At 38.8% G+C, this 26,459-nt stretch overlaps 1 protein-coding gene across 2 annotated transcripts in view; it reads right to left on the bottom strand.

The window, feature by feature from the left end:
* Positions 1–26,459, bottom strand: part of LOC125242531 (tachykinin-like peptides receptor 99D) — a 317,790-nt gene that overhangs the window by 14,553 nt on the left and 276,778 nt on the right. For both annotated transcript variants that reach the window (XM_048151284.1, XM_048151285.1), the window contains exons 4-5: positions 14,161–14,314; positions 3,355–3,529 (exon numbers count right to left, since the gene is read on the bottom strand). In XM_048151284.1, coding sequence (XP_048007241.1) covers positions 3,355–3,529; positions 14,161–14,314 — 329 coding nt within the window. The remainder of the gene's footprint in view (positions 1–3,354; positions 3,530–14,160; positions 14,315–26,459) is intronic.

Here is a 26,459-nt window from a genome sequence, read left to right as displayed (position 1 = left end):
AAGCATATACCAGCTTAAATACAGCGAAAGATCTTGTAGATATTCCTCATTTATAAACGGTCAGAGTTAGGATTCGATGTTCTCAGTATATTTTTTTCTTATCATTTGTTCATCATTTGAGTGAAACGATTAAAATTAATCTCTATAAAAAAGAAATAAACCATTTCATTCGCATAAAAAGAAATTCATTTCAGTTGATTAAATGACCAGACATTAATCAAAGTTTCACCAAACATTTATTGCCAAAATCTGCAGGATCTGTTACGAATCAAAGAAATAAACGAAATACGAAATTAATTTCACCCGACTTCCTTGCTTTTATTTTTTTAATCTGTTTATAATAAATTTAAAATCGCTTTCAGGACAGCGCCGCCGCTGAATTTTAATCAGTGGGAAGAAAAGGGGTAGCAAAGGATAAGATACGATTAGGTTATTTGTTTCTGCTGCGGAAAAAGAAACTAAAATGTTTATTGAGCTGCTTTATTCAAACTAGTGTTTGCCCGTGTCTTCGTTCGCACTTAAATTAACGTATTGTAATAAAGTAAAAGTAGGTACCTACTAAGGCACGATACGTTGCATTGGTACTCTTACTTTACTCAACTTATTATTCCGGAATCGGGATAAAGTCGTGGATTTACACGTAAACTATTTTGCTGTGTAGATAGAGAAAAATTAAAACATTCCCAAAAACATTTTTGAATATTCGACCAAGAGGCTAAAATGGCGTATATGATATACACCGTGTTTCCGGTATCACTCAAAACCTCAGACACCCCAACTGATTTTTATTTTTTTAAACGTATCTAGAATATTCATTTTTTAATTTGATGATTATTATTTTTTTAAATTGAATATTTAATTTTCTGTGCAGCTCTACTCGACTTTTAACTCTACACTCAATAAAATAATTGCTAGCTACTATCGTAAACCTTAAAACTGATTAATTGTGTACATTACTGCAACGACATAAGGTTTACCAATATACAGCTATGTCACTGTAAAGCACGTAAAACTGTGTCACAGTAAACTTCAAATTGGACAGGTGACGCAGTAAGCAAATTTAAACCTAACATTCAAAATGGCAAGGTTGTAATTAGGTAAGAGTTCAATTTGTTATGACTTATGATAAACTTTAAAAATTAAAGTGACGCACAACGTCAAACTCGTAGCGGAAAAAATAATCGTCCAAGTAACCAGCCAGTATTAATAACCCTAAATACTGAAAAAGGTATACAACCTCTTGCAATATGATATGCACAATGTTGTATTACGAATTTGTAGAATGGGCACGTAAACAATAACTAATAATACAAATTAAAACAAAAAATATTACCCCCATCAAGATATAGCTCAATCGATTCTACTCTCGATTCTGAACAAACGGTTTTCAGGTTTTTAGTGTTAAGTGAAACACGGTGTATGATATTATAAAAAATAAATATTAATTCTCCAAAAATTTAAAAATTAATAGACTAAATTTAATAAAAGTACATTAAATTATGGCGACTGGCGGGAGCATGCACAAAGCCGTGAAGAGTGGCGGAAAACAGGGGAGGTCTTTGCCCAGCAGTGGGACACATTATAGTCTATTAAAAATAAGTTTTTTATGTCAGATCAGCGACCCATTATAACGGTTACTTACTAGAAAAAATAAAAGTTACATATTACATACATTTTCCGTGGCGTTCTTGCTAGTAAAGTACAAAAAATCATGGTGGCCACACCGATTGCGTTTGGCCTTCGCTCATTCACATATTTTAAGGCTGTTTTTGTCCTGCCCAGACGTCGTAATTAGTCATTTCTCTCCAGGAAGTTTTAATTAATAGCGAACAGCGGGTGGAAATGTACCGTCAGTGATTTACGGCTCAATAAAACTGATTAAACGACATTCCTTGAAAGTGGCGAAAAAGAACTTTGGGGGAATTTATTTGACATTAATGAATAATGTTTTATCTTATAAAGAATAACAGGATCCGATAAAGGAAACGAATGAGGCTGAAGCAATTCGAGATAGATTATAATACCTATTTGTATGATTGTTAATCAACAATAAAACATTTTGATTTCTTTTGAACATTTCTAATTAATTTGTTTACACAAATAAATATAAAGCTCCTTTTATAAGTGTAATAGGATGAAAATGGGGATGAAATCGAGATCATTTATTAATGGATATTATCTTGTCAGCAAATATTAAAGATCAAATTGTGTGATTACTATTATCACTTATTCAATCGCTGTATGTAGTTGTCTGTCAAATTTTTCCTACTTAAAGGTAAATAGAATATAAATTGAGCCGAACTTGCTCAAACTTGTCAATGCTTAATTAAGCATTTGTTTGCAATAAAATTTACCATATTATTTATAATGTTAATTAGTAATATTTAAAAATATTTTAAGCGGGTTACTCACGTATTAAATCGATATAGCGTTCGACATGTTTCGGCTCAATTTCGAGAGCCTTTCTCAAGAGTAGCGACACCCCGCCTTTACATGTCGAGAGCGCGACGCATACTGCGGGCGCTTGCCATGTCGAACGCTATATCGACTTAATACGTGAGTAACCCGCTTAAAATATTTTTAAATATGTATGAGTCTCAGGGGAGTTTTATAGTTAAAATTGCAAATCTATACGGGGAGATTTGGCAAAATAAAGTGAAAGTTAATTAGTAATGTATGGTATTGTACAGGTATGATAAGGAGGGTATTATATATAGGAGTGTTCTTAACAGTAAGGAATAAGGAATAAACGGGAAAGCAAATCCAAAGAAAAGGTGACTGGGCTGTATGAGAGATAATATGAAACGATATCAAGTGAATTATGAGATAACAGCCAATCGAAAAATATGGATAAGGAAGACATACTGCGCCAACATTAAATGAATCTGATAAAGGCAAACGAATGATTAATATAATAACTTACCTATCTACAATATTTTAAGCGGATTACCTACTCACGTTTTTATCAAGTCGAAATAACGCTCGACATGTTTCGATCCATTTTCGAGGATCATTTTCAAAAAGTGATGACGACGACGAGTGAAGGCTGGGTCGTTACTCTTTGAAAAATATCGTCGAAAATGGATCGAAACATGTCGAGCGTTATTTCGAATTCATAAAAACGTGAGTAACACGCTTAAAATATTGTAAATATGTTTGTCTCACGAGAGTTTTATAGTTTTTTTTTTTGTATGCATAGGTAGACGTTTGACCACGATCACACCTGATGGTAAGTGATGATTTTTTTTTATACTACGTCGGTGGCAAACAAGCATACGGTGGAGCACGCTTACCTATGAGATACCTATTTACTCTTGCTTTAAAGAGACCTGGATTGTACTCGTTAAAACTTACCTGTCTATACTGATAGCCATTAATGTGAACACGGACGCAGATATGCTGAGCACGGCGATGAACTGACAGAACTTGCAATAGAAGTCTCCGAACGGCCAATCGGAGTGCAGCATGTATGTGAAGTTGAATGTCACATTCAGCGTCGATACCATCGCGTCGGCCACTGACAGGTTCACTGCGAAAATATATTGAAATTGTTAACTGACATGAATAAAAATGGTGCCAATACAGCGAGCGAAGCGTGCAGTTTATGCCGCCAATTGCGCGTGCGATGCGAACTTATCAACGGTTACGTTGTAGTGTTCCACCAAGACGCAAATTTTGTTTATCTCATACGTATCATTGTTGCAAGTACACCAAAATTCAGACGTATTAGAGCGTGAAGACTGAAGTGTGTAGGGCGCCACAGACATGTCGACATTTTATGAATTGTTATCCTTTACTTTTGAAATTATTTATTAAAATTTAATGGTTTCAATTTGTTTGTAAATTTAATAAATAGTTTGCTTACATAGAAGCGCTGGTAGCCTAGCGGTAAGTACGTGCGGCTTTCGTTCCGGAGGTCGCGGGTTCGAACCCCGGCTCGCACCAATGAGTTTTTCAGAATGTATGTGCGAAATGTCATTTGATATTTGCCAGTAGCTTTTCGGTGAAGGAAAACATCGTGAGGAAACCGGACTAATTCCAATAAGGTCTAGTTTACCCTTTGGGTTGGAAGGCCAGATGGCAGTCGTTTTCGTAAAAACTAGTGTCTACGCCAAATCTTGGGATTAGTTGTCAAAGCGGACCCCAGGCTCCCATGAGCCGTGGTAAAATGCTGGGATAACGCAAGGAGGATGTATGATGGATGTAGTTTGCTTACATAGATGCCCATCAAACTCTGCGTTTCCGAGTTGAATTGCGATAGACCAAGGCTAGTTTAATAAATAGAAGAAAATAAGTGTTTATTTTGGTTTTCTTTCAAACTTTTTTAAGCTGGATCGGCCACCAGTGGGCCTTGTCGTTTTTCTTTCGTGTATGATATCTATTTCAGTTTATAATTTCATAAGGCTCATAAGAACTTTTTTTATATTTTTTTATATTATAATGTTCAATACAGGCCTCAAAAAAAAATACAAAACAAGAACTAAAAAGCCAAAAATAATAAACCTTCGAATTCAGATTTTTTCGGATTGCAATAATTTTTATATCTAATCTATTTCCTGTTTGCCCTAAACACGCAACCTACGATTCTCGGAGATTCGAGTAAATACATACAAAAAAAAAAAAAAAACATTCAGTCACATGAAAAGATGGTCGGAACGGAATGTGCCTCATAAAATAGATGTACATTGTACAGTAAAAAAATAAACCGCTTTTTATAAAGAAAAATGGCAACCGGTTTATAATAACGGTTTCACAACGAATTCGATATTAAAAAGTTTATGTACCTGCAGCAGGTAAAATATGACAATGATTTGATATTTAACTTTTGCACCAGGAATGACCCAGAGGTGCCCAGAGCGAAGGGAGTCCCATTAAAACATAAACTTTACCAGGAACTGACTTTATTTACCCCATAAATTACAAAGTTTTATTGCGTTACTTAATGGGACCAGCTTTTATCAAGTAAACTATGAGGATTCTTTATAACTGAATTTCATTTATATTCACAACATTTACATTTGAATTACGAGGTACGGCATTAAAAAAGGAAGGATCTTTGGGTTAAATTATGAATGATAAAATTCTAATATTAAAAAATTGAAATTTTATGAACAACTGTGATGTAGGTACCTACATAATATAAATATAAACAGTTAAACACTGGTAATAGGCATAAGTTCGCAGTGCCCATCACTCGTCGGCTCCATAAAAACATTTAGGTAGGTTACATATACCTACCTAAATGTTTTTCTCCATAAAAACATTTAGGTAGGTATATGTAGTATAAGATTTATAAAAGACTTCAGAATGGTATGTTCGTAAATTTAAAAATTATGTAAAACGTATATTTATATCTAAAGCTTATTATAGCACACATGAATGAGGAAACACCGTAAGATTTAAGTATGGCTGAAAACAATAAAATTAGTATTGATAATTCAATTTATTTTCAAGTAATTATTTTTTTGCTAGGCTAGAATTTTTATAAATACAATTGCAAAATATGGTTATCGGTGTTATTGTGAAATTATTATAATTACATTTTTTCGACTACAAGAAAAATAGTTACGGTCGCTTCTGTTAATGAGCCTCAGGACGCCTATTAGAATTTATTAAAAAAACATCATAATTATATTTCTTAAACCTGCGCTGCCTCAGCGCGATGCGCTTAAATAGAAACTGAATTGAAGTATAATAGAATTGTCTCATAATCAATACTGTGTTCTTGTTTCATTTCCTCGTATGTTTGGAGAAACGTACTAAGCACTCGGCGGAAATTGCATTTTCGTGGATTCGCTTGTATTGTGAGTAAAACATGCTTATCCATGAATTGCCGAGCGTTTCCCGGCCTCTGCAATAATATAATGTATACTAATAAATTTATATGTTACATGAATAGCTATTAAGTTGATACTCATTAGTAGTAGAAAACGTAATAATGCACTGTTATTAACAACAATGATATTGACATAATTATAGGTTTGACATTGATTTTGCTAATTTTTTGAAACTCACTCGTGGTTTTATTTATTATGAATGTTTACCTAATTAAGTTCATATAATTTAACCCTCCTTTATTTTGAGTTTAAATTGCTTAATTTGAAATGCACATATCGTCGGGTCACAAAAGTTGGGGAAGTCTTTAGTGCCTTTTAGTTGTCGCTCGATGATATTTTGTGGCGGTTTATCTGTTATTCCGAATTTGCGGAAATGCTAGTTTATCGCGAAATAGAAGGCATCTAAATTTGTAAATTTGTTTCCCACTTTTCTCGTTATACTTAAGTAATGGTAACAACCACAATTTGACTTATATCACTATCGCTTTTAGCCTTACTTTAGATTATTACATTTTATTATGCTTGACCTACATTTACTAAATGACTCTACCATTACGGTTTCAATCCACCTTACGATGTAAAAATAAAAAGAAATACGCTTTCAGGCGTGGAAATATGATGGTAATATGACGTGTATTTCGGAGATACAACTGTGAAATGAACGTTGACACCCACTTAGCAAATTAAAATATTGCTATGTTGTTCTCTAGAGACTGAACCGTCACGGAAAGTAAAAATCATAACTATCATATGTTCTAACCCCTCACTTTGTAATATTCTACCTATTCTGGGAGAGAATGCGGCCGCAATAATAGCGGCATATTATAACCACCACACAAAGTTTTAATTTTGAAAAAAAAACATACTTATAACATAGTTTATGTGAATAATCTGACATAGATGAAAATACACTACTGGTCTTTGCGCCGTCGTTGCGTTGAAGGTTTTGCCTTATGACTTTTTTTTTGTATTTTTCTTTCAAATGTGATGAAAAACATTGTGTGTAACTCAGGAGGTAAGGATATTAAATACTCGTGTCTATATTCACTCCAGCCTGCGGCTGTCGTGAATATAATAATAATAATAATTAGCCCGCGGGGGCAGCTTGTGGCGAGCTGACGGTGAGTGGCGACACCGCGGACCCCTATTCCAGAGGGCACTTCCATCTAGCCCTCGCCTCTGCGCTTGCCTTAACCGGCCGGCCAGAGTGGATTCGCAAGAGCGAGACCTATTATGCTCCAGGTTGGAAGTGTAAAATGTCATAACGCCGGCGGCCTGCTGAACGGATCACCGGGATCTGGCTACCGCAGTCTCACCTCTCGACAACCTTTCAGCCACTCTTCAAGTGTTGCTCTGTTGTCGCACCATGCGTGCGGCCGTTTTGCAGGGCCCACTCAATGAGTTGGCGAGTCACCGCCTGTCTTTTACAATATTGAGACTAGTTGTCATGGCAGGTGTCCGATAGTCTCCCCCCATAGACCATTATCCAGTCCATCCAACTTGCACAACAATAGCCTATGACCTTAGTTCCCATCGCAACACAAAAGTGCTGCACTGAAATAGTCTTTACACCTGGCGGGGACCATCTCCGGATGTATCATATTGTGCGCTCGGGGATGGTATCCGCCAGGTGTATCCCTTGCCTTTAGGTTAAAGTGTCTAAAAGGGCCTCTGTGCTGTTGGCTTCGGCCCCACACATGCCTCCCAAAAGTCCGGGACCCCATGGTCCCGAGATATGGTAAGACATACAAATATTAATTAATAAAATAAAAAAAAATAAAAAAATGACGCTGTCAACTTCAAACGTGTTTTGCTAATCTCTCTTAATTTTTTTTGTATATTTTGTATTTACATGTTGATTTTTGAGTTACTTTTTATGGAAACCAGAACCCAAGTCAGTTCTACATGTGACCAAACTTGTATTGGGTATATTTCATAAAAATTATCGACATGTACGACAAGACAAATATCACGGAATGATCACAAGAAGCAAAACACGCGGACAATCAGCGGTTCTACAAAGCGCACGCCCACCACCCTCGCCCGCCTCGTCCGTCTCCTCGCAACCGCCGTCGAGCGACGAGTTCGCTACCGCGGCCGACACCAGCGAGTCGAGCGACGAGAGCGGGCCGCCGCCGCCGCTGCCACGACCACCAGCGCGACGAGGGCGGCCACCGCTGCCGGCACGCTTGGGGCCTGCGGGACATCCTGCCCCGCCCACGGCTCCCGCTGCCGGTGGTGTAGTGCGCCGCATGAGATGGTCTCAGTTGATGAACGAGAATGTCATGCGAGCGTACTATGGGGCTACAGAGGGGGGAACTAGGCTGTCCGCGTATCGTTCAAGAATGCTGCTTCTGTTTCAGACGCTTGAACCCACCACCACCGTATCGGAGCAGCGACTGTCGGATCAGGTGCGTGTCATTCAGCGGTCAAAGCGGTTGGATGACGCCACACTTGATCGGCTTCGCCAAGAGGCTCTCGCTACTCGCGCGGACCCCGCCTCGGGGCGGGATTTGCCCGCCATGTCGCCGGACCCGGTGCCCGAACCCGACCTGGCACCGGAGGCACCGCGGGTTGATTCCGGTAACGACGGCGGGGACTTCGCGAGTCAGAGCGAGAGTGAGCCTGCCAATGAGCAACTGAGGAGGTCTTTGGAAGAGGCGATTACGCAGTATCGCTCCACAAACAACCCTAGGCCACGATTACCACGTCTGCCCATGAATAGACGCAATCTAGCGCTAATAGGAGCCTTAAATGCTTTACTAGATCCATATATGCGGACTAGCAAAGATCTAGATGATACACACTCGATCATGTACTGCGGGGCCATCGCGGCGTGCCGTGTTGCTCGAGTCAAGTTTCCGGACGCTGACCGTGCAACTAGGACCGCCGGAGGTGTCCCTGCATGGCAAGTACGGATCGAGCGTCGTATCAACTCGTTTAGGACTCTCATTGCAAAGCTGATCTGCTTCAGAGGGGTAATAATCGCCCCCGAGTAATGCGCTTTGTGAACCAGGCGTTCGCGGGGACGGGCATCAGGCCCCGCGACTATTTGGCCAATGTCACAGAGCGCATCGACTTCCTGAAGCAGAAAGTCTATGCATGGGCAAGCCGTATTCGCCGCTACAGAAAGCGTGTGGACCGATTCCAGCAGAATCGTCTTTTTCAAAGCGACCAAAGGAAAGTATATCGAAGGTGGGAGGAAACCGACCCTCGTGTGTCCGACGTGCGGCTACCGGATGCTACTGCCATGTCTGATTTCTGGCGTAGCATCTGGTCGGTGCCCGTTGAGCACACGGAGGGCGAGTGGATGACCGTTGTCGAACGTGAGTGCGAGAACATCGAGCCTATGGGGGCTATCACCATCAGCCCCGACGACGTAAATTACGTGCTTGCCTACACTTTACAAGCTCCTTACATCCATTTTGAGAGCAAAAATTAACGCGCATATTGTCGCTAACAACATTCTGGCTCCCGCTCAAAATGGATGTAGGGTTGGGTCCCGTGGTACTAAAGAGCTCCTCCTCATAGACATGACCATCTGCCAACAAGTTCGGCGGAACAAGGGAGCCATCTCGGCCGCTTGGATTGACTATAAGAAGGCCTATGATTCGGTGCCTCATTCATGGCTGAGAAGGGTATTGGAGCTGTATAAACTTGATGCAGCTTTAATATCCTTCCTGGCTGCATGTATGAGGCAGTGGACCACAGTCCTTCGTCAACCAGGAGGCAGGGATGGCCCCCCCTGGCCCGCAGGACTTCATAAGGATTGAGCGAGGAATATTCCAGGGTGACAGTTTGAGTCCATTATGGTTCTGCCTAGCTCTGAATCCCCTCAGCACGCTGCTGAAGGATTCTGGGCTAGGTTGCCGGCTTCGGAGAGAGGGTGAAGTCATCTCTCACCTTCTGTACATGGACGATCTCAAACTATTTGCACCGAACACCCAAGACCTGATGGTGCTATTGAAAACCACAGAAGTTTTCAGTACCGCCATCAGAATGGAGTTTGGTGTCGATAAGTGTGCGGTCATGCATGTACAGCGGGGGAGGTTGTAAATTCAGAAAATTTTCAACTTTCTGAGACGATGTCGTTCAGATCTATCTCTGAATCAGAAACCTATAAGTACCTTGGTATGTCACAGTCGTTGGGTATTGAGGATGTTGGCATTAGACGGTCGGTGAAGGAGCGCTTTTTCAGTCGGCTCACAAAAGTCCTTAACAGTCTTTTGTCAGGAGGCAACAAAGTGCGCGCCTTTAACGCCTGGGTAATGCCTCTACTCACATACTCCTTTGGCATACTACGGTGGACCCAGACTGAGCTGGACGCCCTGGATCGGAGGGTCCGTTCACTGCTTACCACACATCGTATGTTACACCCGCGCTCGTCTGTTATGAGATTGTACATCCCACGGAAGTGCGGAGGTCGAGGCTTCCTAAACGCCAAAGATCTCCACAACCGTGAGGTGTACAATCTCAGGAATTACTTCCTTAACAACGAGTGTGGGATGCATCGTGATGTGGTGGCAGTTGACGGAAACCTCACGCCGCTCTCCTTGGCGAAAGAGAACTGGCGCAAACCTGTGGTACTAAGTACTGCGGACCGCAAGGCGGTATGGGAGAGCAAGCAGCTACACGGGCGGTTCTACAAGGCCCTCACGGGACCCGATGTAGACCTGCTCGCATCGGTGAACTGGTTACGATTCGGGGACCTCTTCGGAGAAACCGAGGGTTTTGCCTGTGCAATTGCGGACGAAGTTATGATGACGAACAACTACCGGAAATATATCCTGAAGGACGGTACGGTCGACATTTGTCGGGCATGCCGCCGTCCCGGAGAGTCACTCAGGCATATCATTTCCGGTTGTTCTCATCTTGCTAACGGCGAGTACTTGCACAGACATAATCTCGTAGCCAGGATTATTCACCAGCAACTTGCTCTTCAATACGGCCTTGTGGACCGCGAAGTACCGTACTACAAGTACTTACCTGCGCCAGTTCTTGAAAATGGTCGTGCCACGCTCTATTGGGATCGATCTATTATCACTGACAGGACTATTGTAGCCAATAAGCCTGACATTGTGATAATAGATCGACTGCAACGCCGGGCAGTGCTCGTTGACATCACCATCCCCCATGATGAGAATCTCGTGAAAGCCGAGAAGGACAAGTCCAGTAAGTACCTAGACTTGGCTCACGAGATAACCGCCATGTGGGATGTTGATTCAACGATCATTGTTCCGATAGTCGTTTCAGCGAACGGTCTCATAGCGAAGAGTCTCGACCAACATCTTAAGAGACTCTCGCTAGGTGGCTGGATCAAGGGCCAGATGCAGAAGGCGGTGATCTTGGACACGGCGCGGATAGTCCGACGGTTCCTCTCTCTGCAGCCCTAACCACCGGCAGCTTGGGCCCTGCCCCGCTGCTGGCGGCACCCTAGGTTAGGTTTTTTATAATGTGTTTATATGTTTTTTATATTGTTTTGTATGTGTTTTTGTATTTTACTTTTATATCCATATTATAAAAAGCCTAGCCTAAGATAGAAAATAAATACTGGGAATATAATAATAATAATAATAATAAAATACTTTATTGCACTACTACAACGACAACAGCTAAACAAACAAATAAAGAACTTAAATAGTAGGTAACAACAGGCGGTCTTATCGCTAAAGAGCGATCTCTACCAGACAACCTTCAGACAGCGAGATAGTGGATAGAAAAGAGTTAAGGGCAGTGCAAATATAATAAAAAAAAAATGTAAATACCTAACTCAATATAAACTAAAAGCAAGAAAATAAAAAATAAATATAAGATTATCAATAAAATAAACTACATACAATCGTGAAGCGATAAAAATAAACTACTTAAACCTACACAAACTACATAGATACATATTGAACATCCAAGCAAGAGAGAGTAACGACCAGGTAGCGCAAACAAAAAATGGGAAGAAGACTAAGGAAGAGATAAAAAGTGTTCCTTTAAACGTTTTTTAAAAATCGTCAGTGACTGAGCACGTCTTATATCGATTGGCAAAGCATTCCACATTCTTACTGATTGAAAGGTGAAGGATTTGATGTAAAACTTAGTAGATGACCTAGGAGGAGCAAGAAGAAGATTTTGAGAACACCTAACAGAAGAGAGAAAACTGAACCGCTTTTTTTAAGGTAATCAGAGAGTATTGGGGATGAATAAGGTGCTATAGAAGAAGAGAAAGAATATGAGAGTTACGTCGCAAATATGGAAAAGAGAAGGGGTGATAGCACGCCACCCTGCGGAACGCCTGCTAGCGTGTTGCACCACGAAGAACGAGTGTCATCAATTTTAACTCGTTGCCGGCGACCTACCAAGTAACTGTGGAACCATTATAGCAGAATAATAGCAGAAGGTGATATGTTGAGAGTTCTAAGCACTCCTAACAATACATCGAAGTCTACAGTATTGAAGGCGTTTGTGAAGTCTAGCAATGTCAGAACTGTAAGCTTCCCGTTATCCATTCCGGCTCGGATGTCGTCTGTTATCTTAACTAGAGCAGTAACTGTACTGCAACCACAACGGAAACCAGATTGAAGAGGGTTAAGGAGAGAGTTTTTATTGAAAAATGAAGTAAGCTGATAGTGCACTAGGCGCTCTAAGACTTTAGAAAGAAATGGCAAGATAGAGATAGGCCTAAAGTCAGGGAAGGAAGACGGATTCGGTTTTTTGGGGATAGGAATGATATCTGCGTCTTTCCAAATGTTAGGGAAAGAAGAAGAAGAAATGGAAGAATTGAAGATGCCAGTAATTACAGGGACAAGAAGGTCCAGAAGTGGAATTAACATGTTGCGGCCCACACAGTCGACACCAACGGCATTTGAGGAGATATATCAGGACACTCGTATTTAATGACCCCCTTACCTCCCTTGTTGCACAATGTACTCGTACTATTACCGATTTTCATCAAACATGGCTAAGAACTCACAACTAATTCAGCTTTCAAACTAAAGCTTCTAGGTTCATTCGTTGAAAAGCTACGATGCCACAGACAGACACAGACAGACAGACGGATCATCTATCTGTACAATGAATGTAATTTTCCGTGTCGTTTACGCTATCGAGTAACATATTTTAAAACGTCGAAAACTCATAGTACTTAGGCCGGATTTTTATTCTGTTGTCTGTTTTAGTTTTTTTTTCAAATATGGGAATTTTTGCACTTCTTCTGCTCAGAATCATGAGCTCTTTCGATTCCGCACGAGAAATAATATCTCACATTTTTTGTCTCCTATTATAATCGAAAGAGCTCATTCAAAGAGATTCTGAGTAGAAAAGGTGTGAAAATTTCAAAAAAAAAAGCGAAATCGACAACAAAAAAAAAATGTCCAATAAGTACAGTCAACCAATTGGAACCCTAGGCCACTGTAGAACTATGTCATAGTGACGTTATAAATCAAATTGTAAGAAATCTCTTACTGCTTCTCATTTTGACATGGTTGTAGAATGGCCTAGGGTTCCAATTGGTTGACTGTACCTAATGACTCTGGTTAAGCGATAGTATTGCGGTGTTGCTATTTCGGTACTGTTTACACGAATGTACACAGAGCCATTAGGGTTGCCTTCCGTCCATTAAATTCTAAGATTTAGATCCCCCGTGAGACCACAGGAGGCTCACCTCACTCAAGTCCGTTTAAATTCGGAACACGGATTGGTTGTCTTGGTCTCTAAAAATAATGTGATCACCGGCTAGGGATGTCCTTGATATATTTTAGTCAATAGGTGTCAAGGGGGTGTTAAGGATAAATAAAATTGTCAACTAGGGACTCTTAGAAGACCAATTTCGAAACGTAGTAGTTCATTAAGATTTTCGTCACGAAATCGAGTCACGTCGGTTGAACACGTCGTTGAAATACTATGATTAAATACGAAAAGAAAACTGATTGGAGTTTCGGGTTTCTGATATGGAAAAATCCTTCGTGTTGTGTGTAAGTGGAAAACAATCTCCTAGGACGAATTGCGAAGCATACAATAGGAACCTCAGAGGAACTGATGAGACTCAGAGACATTGATCGCCCGATGAGTCTTTTCTCTTGCGGTCACACAGCTAAAGTGCTGTTGATTTTGAGTGGAATGAGCCCAAAAAGGACAGGATTTCTGAAAATCCGGTTTTCAATTAATTTCTCGGAAACCACACAAAACTTGCCATTTTTAGATATTTTCGACTCGAAATTTCCCGGCGGACTTGTGAAAGTAAATAATTCGCGATTCTGAGTAGACATAACATAAAAAATCCAAATAAAAAGTAAGGAAGACAACTCTGGAAAAGTCCCAACTATCTCGTACAAACCTAGGAAGTAATGCGTGACGCTCCTCATCCTCTTATTGGCCAGCACGACCCAGATGACGACGAGGTTGCCGACGGTGGCCGCCACCACCATGACGGCGAACACCACCGTCCACACCGCCTGCCGCCATGATGGCAGGATGAACGACTGGAAAGGCTGAAACAAACGAACATTCTCATTTGAATCAAATATATCTCCAGGGTAATATGAAATTTAAATATATAACTATAATAATATAACGACCAGTTATGTTTGGCCTAGTCGGTAGGACCCTGCCTGCTACGCCGCGGTCCTTGGTTCGAATCCCGGTAAGGGCATTTGTTTGTGTGATGAGCACAGACATATGTTCCTGAGTCATGGATGTTTTCTATGTATATAAGTACTTGTATATTATGTATATCGTTGTCTGAGTACCAGTGGCGGCTGGTGAAAATTTCTGCTAGGCAACACCAAAGCAAAAAGAAACCTACCTTAACATTAGGTACTTTACTAGTAATCAATTTTAGGCAAGCCGGTGGGAATCGGCTTGTATGGACCAGCCGCTGCTGCTGAGTACCTGCACCACATCACAGGCCTTCTTGAGCTTACCGTGGGGCTCCGTCAATTTGTGTAAAGATGTCCTATAATATTTATTTTAAGAGGATACGGTAGCGAAAATGCTAAAATGGAAAGGAGCCCCCCTTTCAACTTGGGAATTTTAGTTAAATATACAAGTGTTATTAACTAGATTTATCGAAAAAAAAATTGTCCATTAAGAACAATTCAGTCAAAAGATATTTCAAAAAAATCTTTAAAATCGAGGTTCCGCTCTCGACTCTTTTCTCCTTCAAAACTTAATCAATCGGAACGAAATTTGAGAATCTGAATAACAATGAAATAGTCTATGTCGGTAAATAGCTTTTTTGGTTAATTGTTACCAATCTTGAGTATCACACCTTTTTTTGCGCCACAATGAAAAAGGCCGTTTTTGGAAATTTTTGATTGGCTCTAGAGTCTTTAAAAAGCAGAATATCAAAAAAATCTAAACGGTCCGACACAGATAAAAATAATAACAATCTGTGTTGAAAAAATCATTGCTCTATCTTCAAAAACCAGGGAGGAAATAGTCGAGAGCGTTTGTATGGAGAATTGACCCCTACCGTATCGTCTTAATATTTATTTAATTATTTATATAAAAGAAGAAATTGACTGACTAACATATCAAAGCACATCCAAAACCACTGGTCCTAGAGATTCTTTGGCCATTACCTATTTAGCTATGATATTTCAGTACTGTATTTAACTTTTTACATAGTTATTACTTTGGAAGTGTAATGAACAACACTGTGTGTAACTCCGGGCGTAAGAATATTACTAAAAACTCAAGTCTTTAGCGTCTTGTATGCAATAATATTCAACTACCGTCCGTCCCACGTCGCACAGTGTACTATAGTCACCTACAGTAACTGACGGGGTTAATTTGAAGTCATAATAAAATCAATTTCTTACACGAAATCACTAAAACTGATATAATGGACCGCGGGCAGAAAGGGAGGAGGTACCTTGCCGTAATACGGTAACTATATTATACGGAGGGTAGCTTGCTTTCGCTCTACCTTCCACGTCCACATTCATAGAAATAAGTAGTTATATCTATATGAATAGCGATGTAATATTCCAATTTCTTGTCATACGTTATGCTTTTATGTAAAAGTAAGCAATAAAGATATATTGACTGAGATTGATTGATTGATACTGAGAAAATTTTGCTATACCTATAATTGAACCTCGTTCGTCTACCACAACTTGCGCTCTCGCCCGCGATTCCATTTATTTAAGTTAATTTAATTTAAGCCAATCCTAACAAAAAAAAAAAAATTAATTTATTTCATATTTCATATTTCATAAAATTCACACAAAATTTAACAGTATTTCACCAAAGCACATGTGGTAATATTATCCATTAAGTACATACTTGAAGTCGCGCTTGATGTATGGACTCGCGCGCGACAACGCAAGTTGTGCTAAACCACCTGAAGTCGCAAAAACTAATCGTTTAATATATTTTAGTATGGAAGATATTTTTTTCCCTACACTTTCACACCAATTTTCACATTAAAATAAAATAGTTGATATAATCTATGAGCAATATTAGCATACCTTCAGGGCCTATTCGATACTTAAGTTTCGACTGCACGACTTTCCATGACAACAATAGTTTCCGATATCTTGTAGTTTCGGCATTAATTCGCTGGTGAAATACCAACACGAGTTTCATAGGTGGGTTCAATTCGCATATATCTCTCCATTTCCCCGTTATTAACGAGCGACGTGGGAACATTAAATATCTACAACTTTGGGTAGATAGATATAGAATAGACTAACCGTATTCGAAAAAAAATTATAAGATGAAGAGCGGTACGATACGTGAGCATTTCTTTTTTTTCCACTTTTATGAAGTGTGATATTTAAAAAAAAAAATGCTATTTCTACTCAGAATTACTAGCCTTTTCAATCCTAGTAGTTAAAAAATATTGTCCCATACGATTTTTTCTTATTTTGTTACCATTTTCCGTACATGTTGTATGGGGTATCAAAAGAGGAAAGTAAAAAAAATGTATGGAAATTCTGGGACACTTTATGTTTTCCAGTGAGATTGAAAGTACTCGTGATTCTGAGTCCAATTGACCTAAAATTCCCTAAAACAATAAAAAAAAAAATATTGGCAAAAAAAAAAAAAGAAATGCTCATACCGACATCTTAGGGCTCCCCAAACATATCGACGCGAAATCGTTCGTTAGTTAGACGCTTACACGTCGTCGTCGCTGAACGCATCCGTTGTCCACTTTTCAGTACCGAAGTACCGGGATTTTTAACACCAGTACCGGTACCAAAAAAGTTAAAAAATGCCGGGATTTCCCGGTACTTTCGGTACCGGGAATTCCCGGGAGCATTCCCTAATTCCGTACGCATGTTCATACTAATGAGCGATTTTTGATCGGCGAAAGCGTTCATATGTTTGGGGAGACCCTTAGTGTGAATATAATAATAAATAACATTCAACCAAACGTCACTTTAGATATGCACAAACCGGTGTCGTATCTTTGTGATATCTTCTATCTTACATTATATAATATTCGAATATGGCCGTACGTTGGTATTACGTGATGCTGATTATGAGTGGGTATGTATATGCGAAGTAAACTTTAAAGCCAAACTTAGTAGTTAGATTAGTATCTTAGAGGATTGCGGTGTTATGCACACGTGGAGTATGAATTAATAGTACATTACTACAGAGGCCGGGACAAATGGGGTTGCCGGCCGAAGACATATAGAACCGAAACCGAGCCAAGCGAGGCCGGATAGGTCTGAGGCGGGCAACCCCATTTCCCGCCGAGGTATGTATAGTGCTTTTCTCAAACATGGTATGAAATAAATAAAGTCTACTGAAAATAGTAACTTTGGATGGCTGTATCTCCTAAACGGTGCGTCGTAGCGCAAAAATAATCGAATTTTCGTTCCCCTTAAATGCCCCGTATACGCCTATAAAAAAACAAAAAATTAAAAAAAAAATTAAAAAAAACGAAAAAAATTTTTTTTGTATGAAAACGCACCCAAAATCAAATATTGTCTAGGGCCCGTACCAGTTGCAGTCGGCACGTCTATAAAGCCCCTTATAATTTTTTTTTTAATTGGCTAAATACCTGGATGTTATGTCACAATTATCTGTGTTTGGAAATTAAAAAAGAAGACTTTGCCGGCCTTGGCCTGCAAGGTTTGTATGAAATTCCATTATCTATCAATCGTCCTAGCCGCACCTGCAACGTCATACTTCGCTGCCAATTATAAGGCACATAACTAGGGTTGTAAATAGAAAAAAAACCAAATGTTTTTTTTTCAGAATTCTGAAAAAAAAACATGAAAAAAAAACCGAGCACCATGGTTTTTTTTCTAAATATGGTTTTTTTTTCAGATGAACAAATAATACGACAATAACGGTTTTTCGTGACTTGTAACGTGTTTCAAATAACAATAACGTACATTATAATTCAATTAACATTCAGTATACACAAGTTTATTGGGGAATCCCCGATGCTGTGTGTAGCGGTAGTGTTGCCAACAGTAAATAGTGATAACTACCAACTACAGATTTCGTAAATGTTACTTTTATAAGACCAGAAATTAAAGTTATTTGATTAAATTCGTTTAATAGTTAACATTAAGTCTAAAGTATTAACTACTTTGCAAATTTTGAGATTTCGTACTTTAGAAAAAAAACATACTCCAGAAAAAAAACTGTTTTTTTTCACGGTTTTTTTTCATGTTTTTTTTTCAAGTAAAAAAAGTAAAGTTCGTTTTTTTGCAACCCTACACATAACATCAATATTTCATACCATGTTCGAGAAAAGGATTATTGTCTCGTTTATTCAATAATACTCGTACCTATAGACGTGAGAGTACAAAGCGCACCCTTGTTTATCTATCGGAGTTCAAAAACAAAGCGATTTCAGTAAAATATGACGTCGAGACTATGTTTTCGCGATCACCCTATAGTCTGCTTCTGGTCTGATAAGTTTCTCGGTGAGGTTATCAACTTATCAGTGTATTTTTAACCGTCGCCTCAAATCTCTCAAGAAGGACGGTTCTCAAGTCGTCTGTATGTTTTTTTTTTTTAATGTTTGTTCCTCGATATCTCCGTCGTTACTGGACCGATTTTGAAATTTTTTTTTGATTGAATGTATATGCATACAGATTGGTCCCATTTTTCTCAGAACCCAGTTCTGATGATGGGATCCTGGAGAAATCGAGGGAACTCCTCGAATCTGAAAGGCATACATAAGGTGATTTTTGTGTTTTTAAAGGAACAGCATACATTTAGGTACGGAACAGTGACATTTGGTGCAGTGGAACTTCTGATGATGGCCAGAACGGAACTCTTTCAAATCTGAACGGCACGCTTATAGTGACTTTGGTATTTTTATAAGAACAGCATGAATTTACGTCCAGAACAGTGACATTTGGTGCAGTGGAACTGCTGATGATGGTCAGAACCGAACTCAAATCTGAACGGCACGCTTATAGTGACTTTGGTATTTTTATAAGAACAGCATGCACTTTCGTCCAGAACAGTGACATTTGGTGCAGTGGAACTGCTGATGATGGTCAGAACCGAACTCCTCAAATCTGAACGGCACACTTATAGTGACTTTGGTATTTTTATAAGAACAGCATGCACTTTCGTCCAGAACAGTGACATTTGGTGCAGTGGAACTGCTGATGATGGCCAGAACCAAACTCCTCAAATCTGAACGGCACGCTTAAAGTGACTTTGCTATTTTTATAAGAACAGCATGCACTTACGTCTAGAACAGTGACATTTGGTACAGTGGAACTGCTGATGATGGTCAGAACCGAACTCTTCAAATCTGAACGGCACGCTTATAGTGACTTTGGTATTTTTATAAGAACAGCATGCACTTACGTCCAGAACAGTGACATTTGGTGCAGTGGAACTGCTGATGATGGTCAGAACCGAACTCCTCAAATCTGAACGGCACACTTATAGTGACTTTGGTATTCTTATAAGAACAGCATGCACTTTCGTCCAGAACAGTGACATTTGGTGCAGTGGAACTGCTGATGATGGCCAGAACCAAACTCCTCAAATCTGAACGGCACGCTTAAAGTGACTTTGCCATTTTTATAAGAACAGCATGCACTTACGTCTAGAACAGTGACATTTGGTACAGTGGAACTGCTGATGATGGTCAGAACCGAACTCCTCAAATCTGAACGGCACGCCTATAGTGACTTTGGTATTTTTATAAGAACATCATGCAGTTACGTCCAGAACAGTGACATTTGGTGCAGTGGAACTGCTGATGATGGTCAGAACCGAACTCCTCAAATCTGAACGGCACACTTATAGTGACTTTGGTATTCTTATAAGAACAGCATGCACTTACGTCCAGAATAGTGACATTTGATGCAGTGGAACTGCTGATGATGGTCAGAACCGAACTCCTCAAATCTGAACGGCACACTTATAGTGACTTTGGTATTTTTATAAGAACAGCATGCACTTACGTCCAGAACAGTGATATTTGGTGCAGTGGAACTGCTGATGATGGTCAGAAGCGAACTCCTCAAATCAGAACGGCACACTCATAGTGACTTTGGTATTTTTGGAAGAAAAGCATGCATTTAAGTTCAGAACAGTGACATTTATTATTTAGTTATGTTTGTTAAGCATATTGAGTTTTCAAGTCACAAGTTTGTCAAGCTTCGATTTCTTATAATCGGATTCATGAGGAATTGAGGAAACTCCTCAAACCTTAACGTTATACGTATATTTATTTGTGTTGCCATCTAATATAATTAAAGCATTAAAAGCAGTTTTAAAAAATACCTACACATTTCTACATAATCCAACATTCGCAAGTAGCTTTCACCAGAACCCGAAAGGCGACGGTTTTTGTTTCTTAAAAATTATATTCTTCCGGACTTCCTACTGAGAAAGATTTGAAACAACGTTCTAAACTTTTTTGAGTCAAATAATTATTACAATTTTTTCCGATATTATCTGTATATTTTTAAGAGAGGCTGACATTTTCAAAATCCCTATATGTGACATTCAAATTTGTACTTGATGACATCTATTGGGACTGCCAGCAAAAGCACCTTATTACACAATTCATACAATTGGATTGACTTTTTTTCCGATATTATTTATATTTTTTTAAGACAGGCTGACATTTATTCTTTTTTTTTAATTTTTAATTTAATGGTATAAAAAATAAAAACTAGCTTTTATTTACGCAAAAATTAAACCCTATGTTATCGAAATTTTGCGACGAGACAACTTTAGCAGACATCTTTTTTCGCCAAACAACCATTGAAGTGAAACTATTGCGATATGATTATTGAAAAGTGAATAAATTCACTTTTCAATTCACTAAAGCGAACAGTTTTTCAGCGAAACGGCAGCCCAACTGCAAATTTATAATGATGATATAGTAGGTAAGTACCTAGTTCTGCTAAAAACTATACTCTCTTTGAGATGAGACCCTCATGTGCGTACTTGGGTGGGTACATAATATTGGTAGACGAGCATTATAGAAACACTAATCTCTAAGTATCACCATACCTCCCACAGAATAAAAGAAAGGCTTTTTACGTATTACAGATATAGCATTGAACGTGAAAATCACATTTCAGTGCACGTACGAAGAAGGCCGTAAATTATCTTCTGATATGTCGCTGATAAGTGCGAATCGATGTCTCTGTCGAGCAATGCATTTCTCGTAGATTGCACAGATATGAAATAACAGGCGAACGATTCCGATTAGTCTTCAACCTTCATCTCCTTCTTCATTTTTGTTTGAAATAAATATTCTTTAACATTTTCATGTTTTGTAACATTTTCATTCACGACTAGCCTAGGACCTGGAGAAGTGGCGTACTAGAAGAGAGGCATATGCTCAGCAGTGGGCGATAAAGGGAATCGTTAATCGAATAAGAATGGAATCGTTTGGCATTAAAATTTATGTGAAAATAAAGGAAAAAAATTTTTCATACAAATTGTATGGGAATTCTCGATTTGTGGATTTTTGCCGGATTTTTTTGATTCCATACGTTTGTTTGATCCTTGATAGGAATGATGATGATGATGTTTTATACATATATATTTGAGGTTGCGAAATATATGTATCGACACAAGAGTGAATATGTCCTGCGACCAGAGAAAGACTAATCGTGATATTAAAGCTGTAGTTAGGCTCGCAAAATCATCAAACTCATGGGGGGTGGTAGGTATCTAATAGTTATTTGTTATACAAGGGGGCAAAGTTGTATTTTAACGTCGAGTGTGGAATTGAAAAACGAGTAAGTGAAAGGATTCTATAGTTGAACCACGAGCGAAGCGAGTGGTTCGAGAATAGAATCCTGAACTTGCGAGTTTTTTAACACACGAGAAGTAAAATACATTTGCACCCGAGTGTAACACAAAACTTTTCCCCTCACTATAGCGAGGAAACTACAACGCAAAAAATGCGTTTATCACTGCTTCCAGTAGTTCCACAGGTGGTAAATCATCTTTTGTGTTACGATGTCTAAAGCTGGCTGGTGTGATGATTTTGAATCAAAAATATTGAATAGAAAGATTTTTTGATGTTTTTTACACTCGGAAACACGTGTTTTGTGCGTATTTTATCCAATGTATTTTTTAGTCTTCTCGTGTGTTACCACCTGTGGAACTACTGGAAGCAGTGAAAAACTCGCAAGTTCAGGATTCTATTTTTCGAACCACTCGCTTCGCTCGTGGTTCAACTATAGAATCCATTCACTTGCTCGTTTTTCAATTCCACACTCGGCGTTAAAATACAACTTTGCCCCCTTGTATAACAAATAACTATTATAGTCAGTATTTTCAAGTATTTTGTTCGTGTTGGTGTGATGAAAAATTTTGTGTTTCACTCGGTAGCAAAGTTTGTTTAACCTACGTGCCTTGAAACCCTCGCAACGCTCAAGATTCCACTTTTTGAACCACTCGCTACGCTCGCGGTCCAATATTGGAATCATTCACTTGCTCGGGTAACAATACTATCAATATTGGCACGTGCGGTTAAACAACAACTTTGCCCCCTTGTAAAACAAATAACTATTGTTGTGTTTGTAATATGTTTATGATTAATTTTGATTTAGTTTTTATGATTATTTAATTTTTTTTTCTTTATTGTATTTTTTTTGTTTTTTGACATGTGTTGTTTTGACATTAAAGATTTTTGAATTGAATTGAACAGGTTTATACGGCCAATCCTACCTAAACATCAAATCGGAAAAAATATAACCGAAGTGAGAACCTCCTCCTCAGGGCTTTAAAGACCTCCTTGGCAGCAGCCGTCTCATTTTGATTTTCGTAGGTATTTCGAAGTACGAGTCGGTCTGTTTTACTCGCACGTTCGCCTTTGAACATATTTCATCTTAAAAGCTTTCATTCGTCTTTGTACTTGTGTGTGTATGGAACCGTTTTATACTAATTATATACTCAAATTTGTAGTAGTACGGTCGAGTACCTACACAAGCATCCTTAGGTACAAAAGCCATCGTTCCATAAATATAGGTGCCTACTTTTTTAGGGTTCCGTACCTCAAAGAGGAAAAACGGAACCCTTATAGGATCACTCGCGGTTCTGTCTGTCCCTCTGTCACAGCCGATTTCTCCGTAACTACTTGACCGATTTACTTGAAATTTGGCACACGTATGTAAACCTGTGGCCCAAAGACGGACATGTAATTTAATTAAATGAAATTTAATCACAGGGGTCACTTTTGGGGGGTAAAATTGAAAATTAAAAATCAAAGTTATTAAAACTATATTGTGTTACATATCAAATGAAAGAGCATTTTACCAGCATCTGAAATATATTTTTTTTATATTTTTTGTTTCGGTAATTTAAGAAAATAAGCAAAAAATGACCATTCCCCCCTTATCTCCGAAACTACTTAGCGTAAAATTTTCAAAAAAATACACGACATAGCCCTTACCTGTAGATTACAGGAAAACCTATTAGAAATCTACAGTCAAGCGTAAGTCGAACTTAAGAGAAAAAAACTCAGATTACGAATTTCACTCACTGCCGCTGCAAGTAGTTACTAAACGTCTTAAAATTGTGTAGGCGCGTTGGACAGGTACAAACGAAATTAATTTCTGTTTCGTTTTGTTTCAGAAATTGTTAAAAAAAATCATTTTCCAAAATGACTTAAGTTCCTATTAAAAAGGAGGCGCTTAAGACCGTTTAGAACTTCACTGACCATAATATTGCCCACATAGGTCCAAAAAAGGTTTATATATACGAAAACAAAAAAATTGTGCCACCGACAACCAAAATCTGAAGTCCATTTTGCTCTATCTCTTATCGTTTCCGAAATATACGAAATTGAAAATACGAAATTTAGTGTACGTTGCTATCACATTTCGTCAGGCGCTCATGACCTGTTTGTATGGAAATGTAGAAATCCGACTCGCACTTGACCAATTTTCATAGAAAGTTTTGTTTTATTATAGTTTTGAAGGAGGTTTCTTGTTTTTAACCACCAACGCAAAAACGACGGAGTGTTATAATAATAATAGGTTTGACGCTTGAGATGTCAGTTTGTCTGTGGCATCATAGCTCCCGAACGAATCAATCGATTTTGATTTAGTTTTTAATGTTTAAGGTGAATTCGTCGAGAGTTTTTTTTGTAACACGTAGGTGGCAAACAGGCATACGGTCCACCTGATGGAAAGTGTTTACTGTAACCTATAGACGCCTGCCACTCAAGGAGTGGCACATGTGCGTTGCCGACTCATTAGAAACTTGTACAAACCTGTAGTTAGAAGGGGCCTGGGTGCCGACGACTCAAAGGTCAATCTATTGTACTAATTACTTCCGTAGGTCCTCCCGTCGTCAGCATACCGCACCCTCGTTGAGCTCTGGCTGCCTTACTTACCGGCAGGAACACAACATTGAGTAAGGTCTAGTGCTACTTGACTGCGGTATTTTGTAAAGCGGAGGTACTTCCCCAGTTAGACTCTGCTCTACCTTAGAGTATATTCAATTTAGTATTAGAGTTATCAGTCAAGAAATTCAAATGCATGCGATCAAATATATTGAAAGAGGCGCATTCCTAGCACACAGTCTTAGCTCGTGTAGGTGAACGTACTATGCCTGTATGAGTGAAATATGACAGGTCGAATGTTCGTGTTATTGACAGGCGGTAACTGTGAGGTAACCGAGAGGGGGTTGGCGGCATTTTCAGCGGGGAGCGGGGTGGCCATACTGTACGATAGTACTCTTTATTATTAGATCAGTCAATGAATGCTCAAAAGGGGGGTCTAGGTGGAATGGCCGAAAGCAGAAAGTTTCACTACGGGATGTTGTTAGGGGTAGTCAGGAGACATACATACTAAAAGTCCTCGTACTTTGGACGTGAGCTCGAAGAGGGGGGGATGAAAAAGGTCCCATTTTTTGGTTTTTTGCTCATATTTCAAAAACTATGCGTCATACGAAATTTTGGTTTACTACATTTCGAAAGCTTATAAAATTCTCTATATCTTTGTTCTGGAAACTTTTTTTCTATTCTTAACCATTATTTAGGTATGAGCTTCTAAAAACTGTTAATTTTTACAAAATAGTTTCCCCCCCCCCCCCACTTTTTGCTTCATACATTACTCCATATCTTGAAAAATATTTATCTTAGACAAATGTTTTCTTGAAAAATCTTGTAGATCATTCAAATACCTTTCATAATATGTAGACATATGCTTCTGTGTCATGTACTGTTGAATAATTATACGACTTTAAAACGAAATTAAACAACAAATGTATGTGATAAACGTGTAAAATAATTTATGAACATGATTTATTGATGCTGTATAAATGCATTCACACAACAGGTAACGATACAATTAGCTGTCCATAAAGGCCTTCTCACACCCACATCTACCACTACTACAATCTGTAGTGCACCGGCAAAATATTAACTTCAGTATTTCTTCCGAAGCAGCTGGTACCTACTTTGGTTTGCACAGGAATCAGTAAGTTGCTTTCGTTCCGTGCCCATCCCCATTCATCATCATGGGAGCCTGGGGTCCACTTTGACAACTAATCCCAAGATTTGGCGTAGGCACTAGTTTTACGAAAGCGACTGCCTTCTGACTTTCCAACCCGAAACTAGTTTTACACGATCTTTGTCTTATACAGATTGGTATGTGGTGCCTATAATTTATTATTAGCTTATATTTTATTAGGTTGTAAGTACACGTGTTTGCTATAATAAGGTTTGCTTAATTTTATGAACAAAGAGGTCTACGACCACAAATACCTCTTTGATGAATTTCCACATTTTCATCATGAATGTGCCCCGTCATATTCATCTGTCACCTTCTTACTCGTTAAGCTTTTGAACCAGTCTGTAACATTCGCTATTCATTGGATATTACATATAATATCCAATGAATAGCGAGTTACACGTGAGATTTGTACAGGTCATAACCTGTACAAATGTCACGTGTAACTCACTAATTATTACATGTATTCGTTTATTTATTACTGTTACACACTGGTAAATAAAATAACTCATTATAGGTACTTATAAAATTTACATTAACACTTTCGAAACTTATAAAATTTTTTACATGTAATCGGCTATTAAGTATTCTTGGTAGCGAAAGTGTTAAGTATTCAGAATTTACTTACAATAGTCCGGTTTCCTATACTTGAAATAAAGTATTTCATACAGTGCACATAATAAAGCACCACATAATTAGAAGAAAAATATGG

This window comes from Leguminivora glycinivorella, chromosome 3 (assembly GCF_023078275.1).
Source record: "Leguminivora glycinivorella isolate SPB_JAAS2020 chromosome 3, LegGlyc_1.1, whole genome shotgun sequence".
NCBI lineage: Eukaryota > Metazoa > Arthropoda > Insecta > Lepidoptera > Tortricidae > Leguminivora > Leguminivora glycinivorella.
This window is presented reverse-complemented; position numbering and strand designations above follow the sequence as displayed.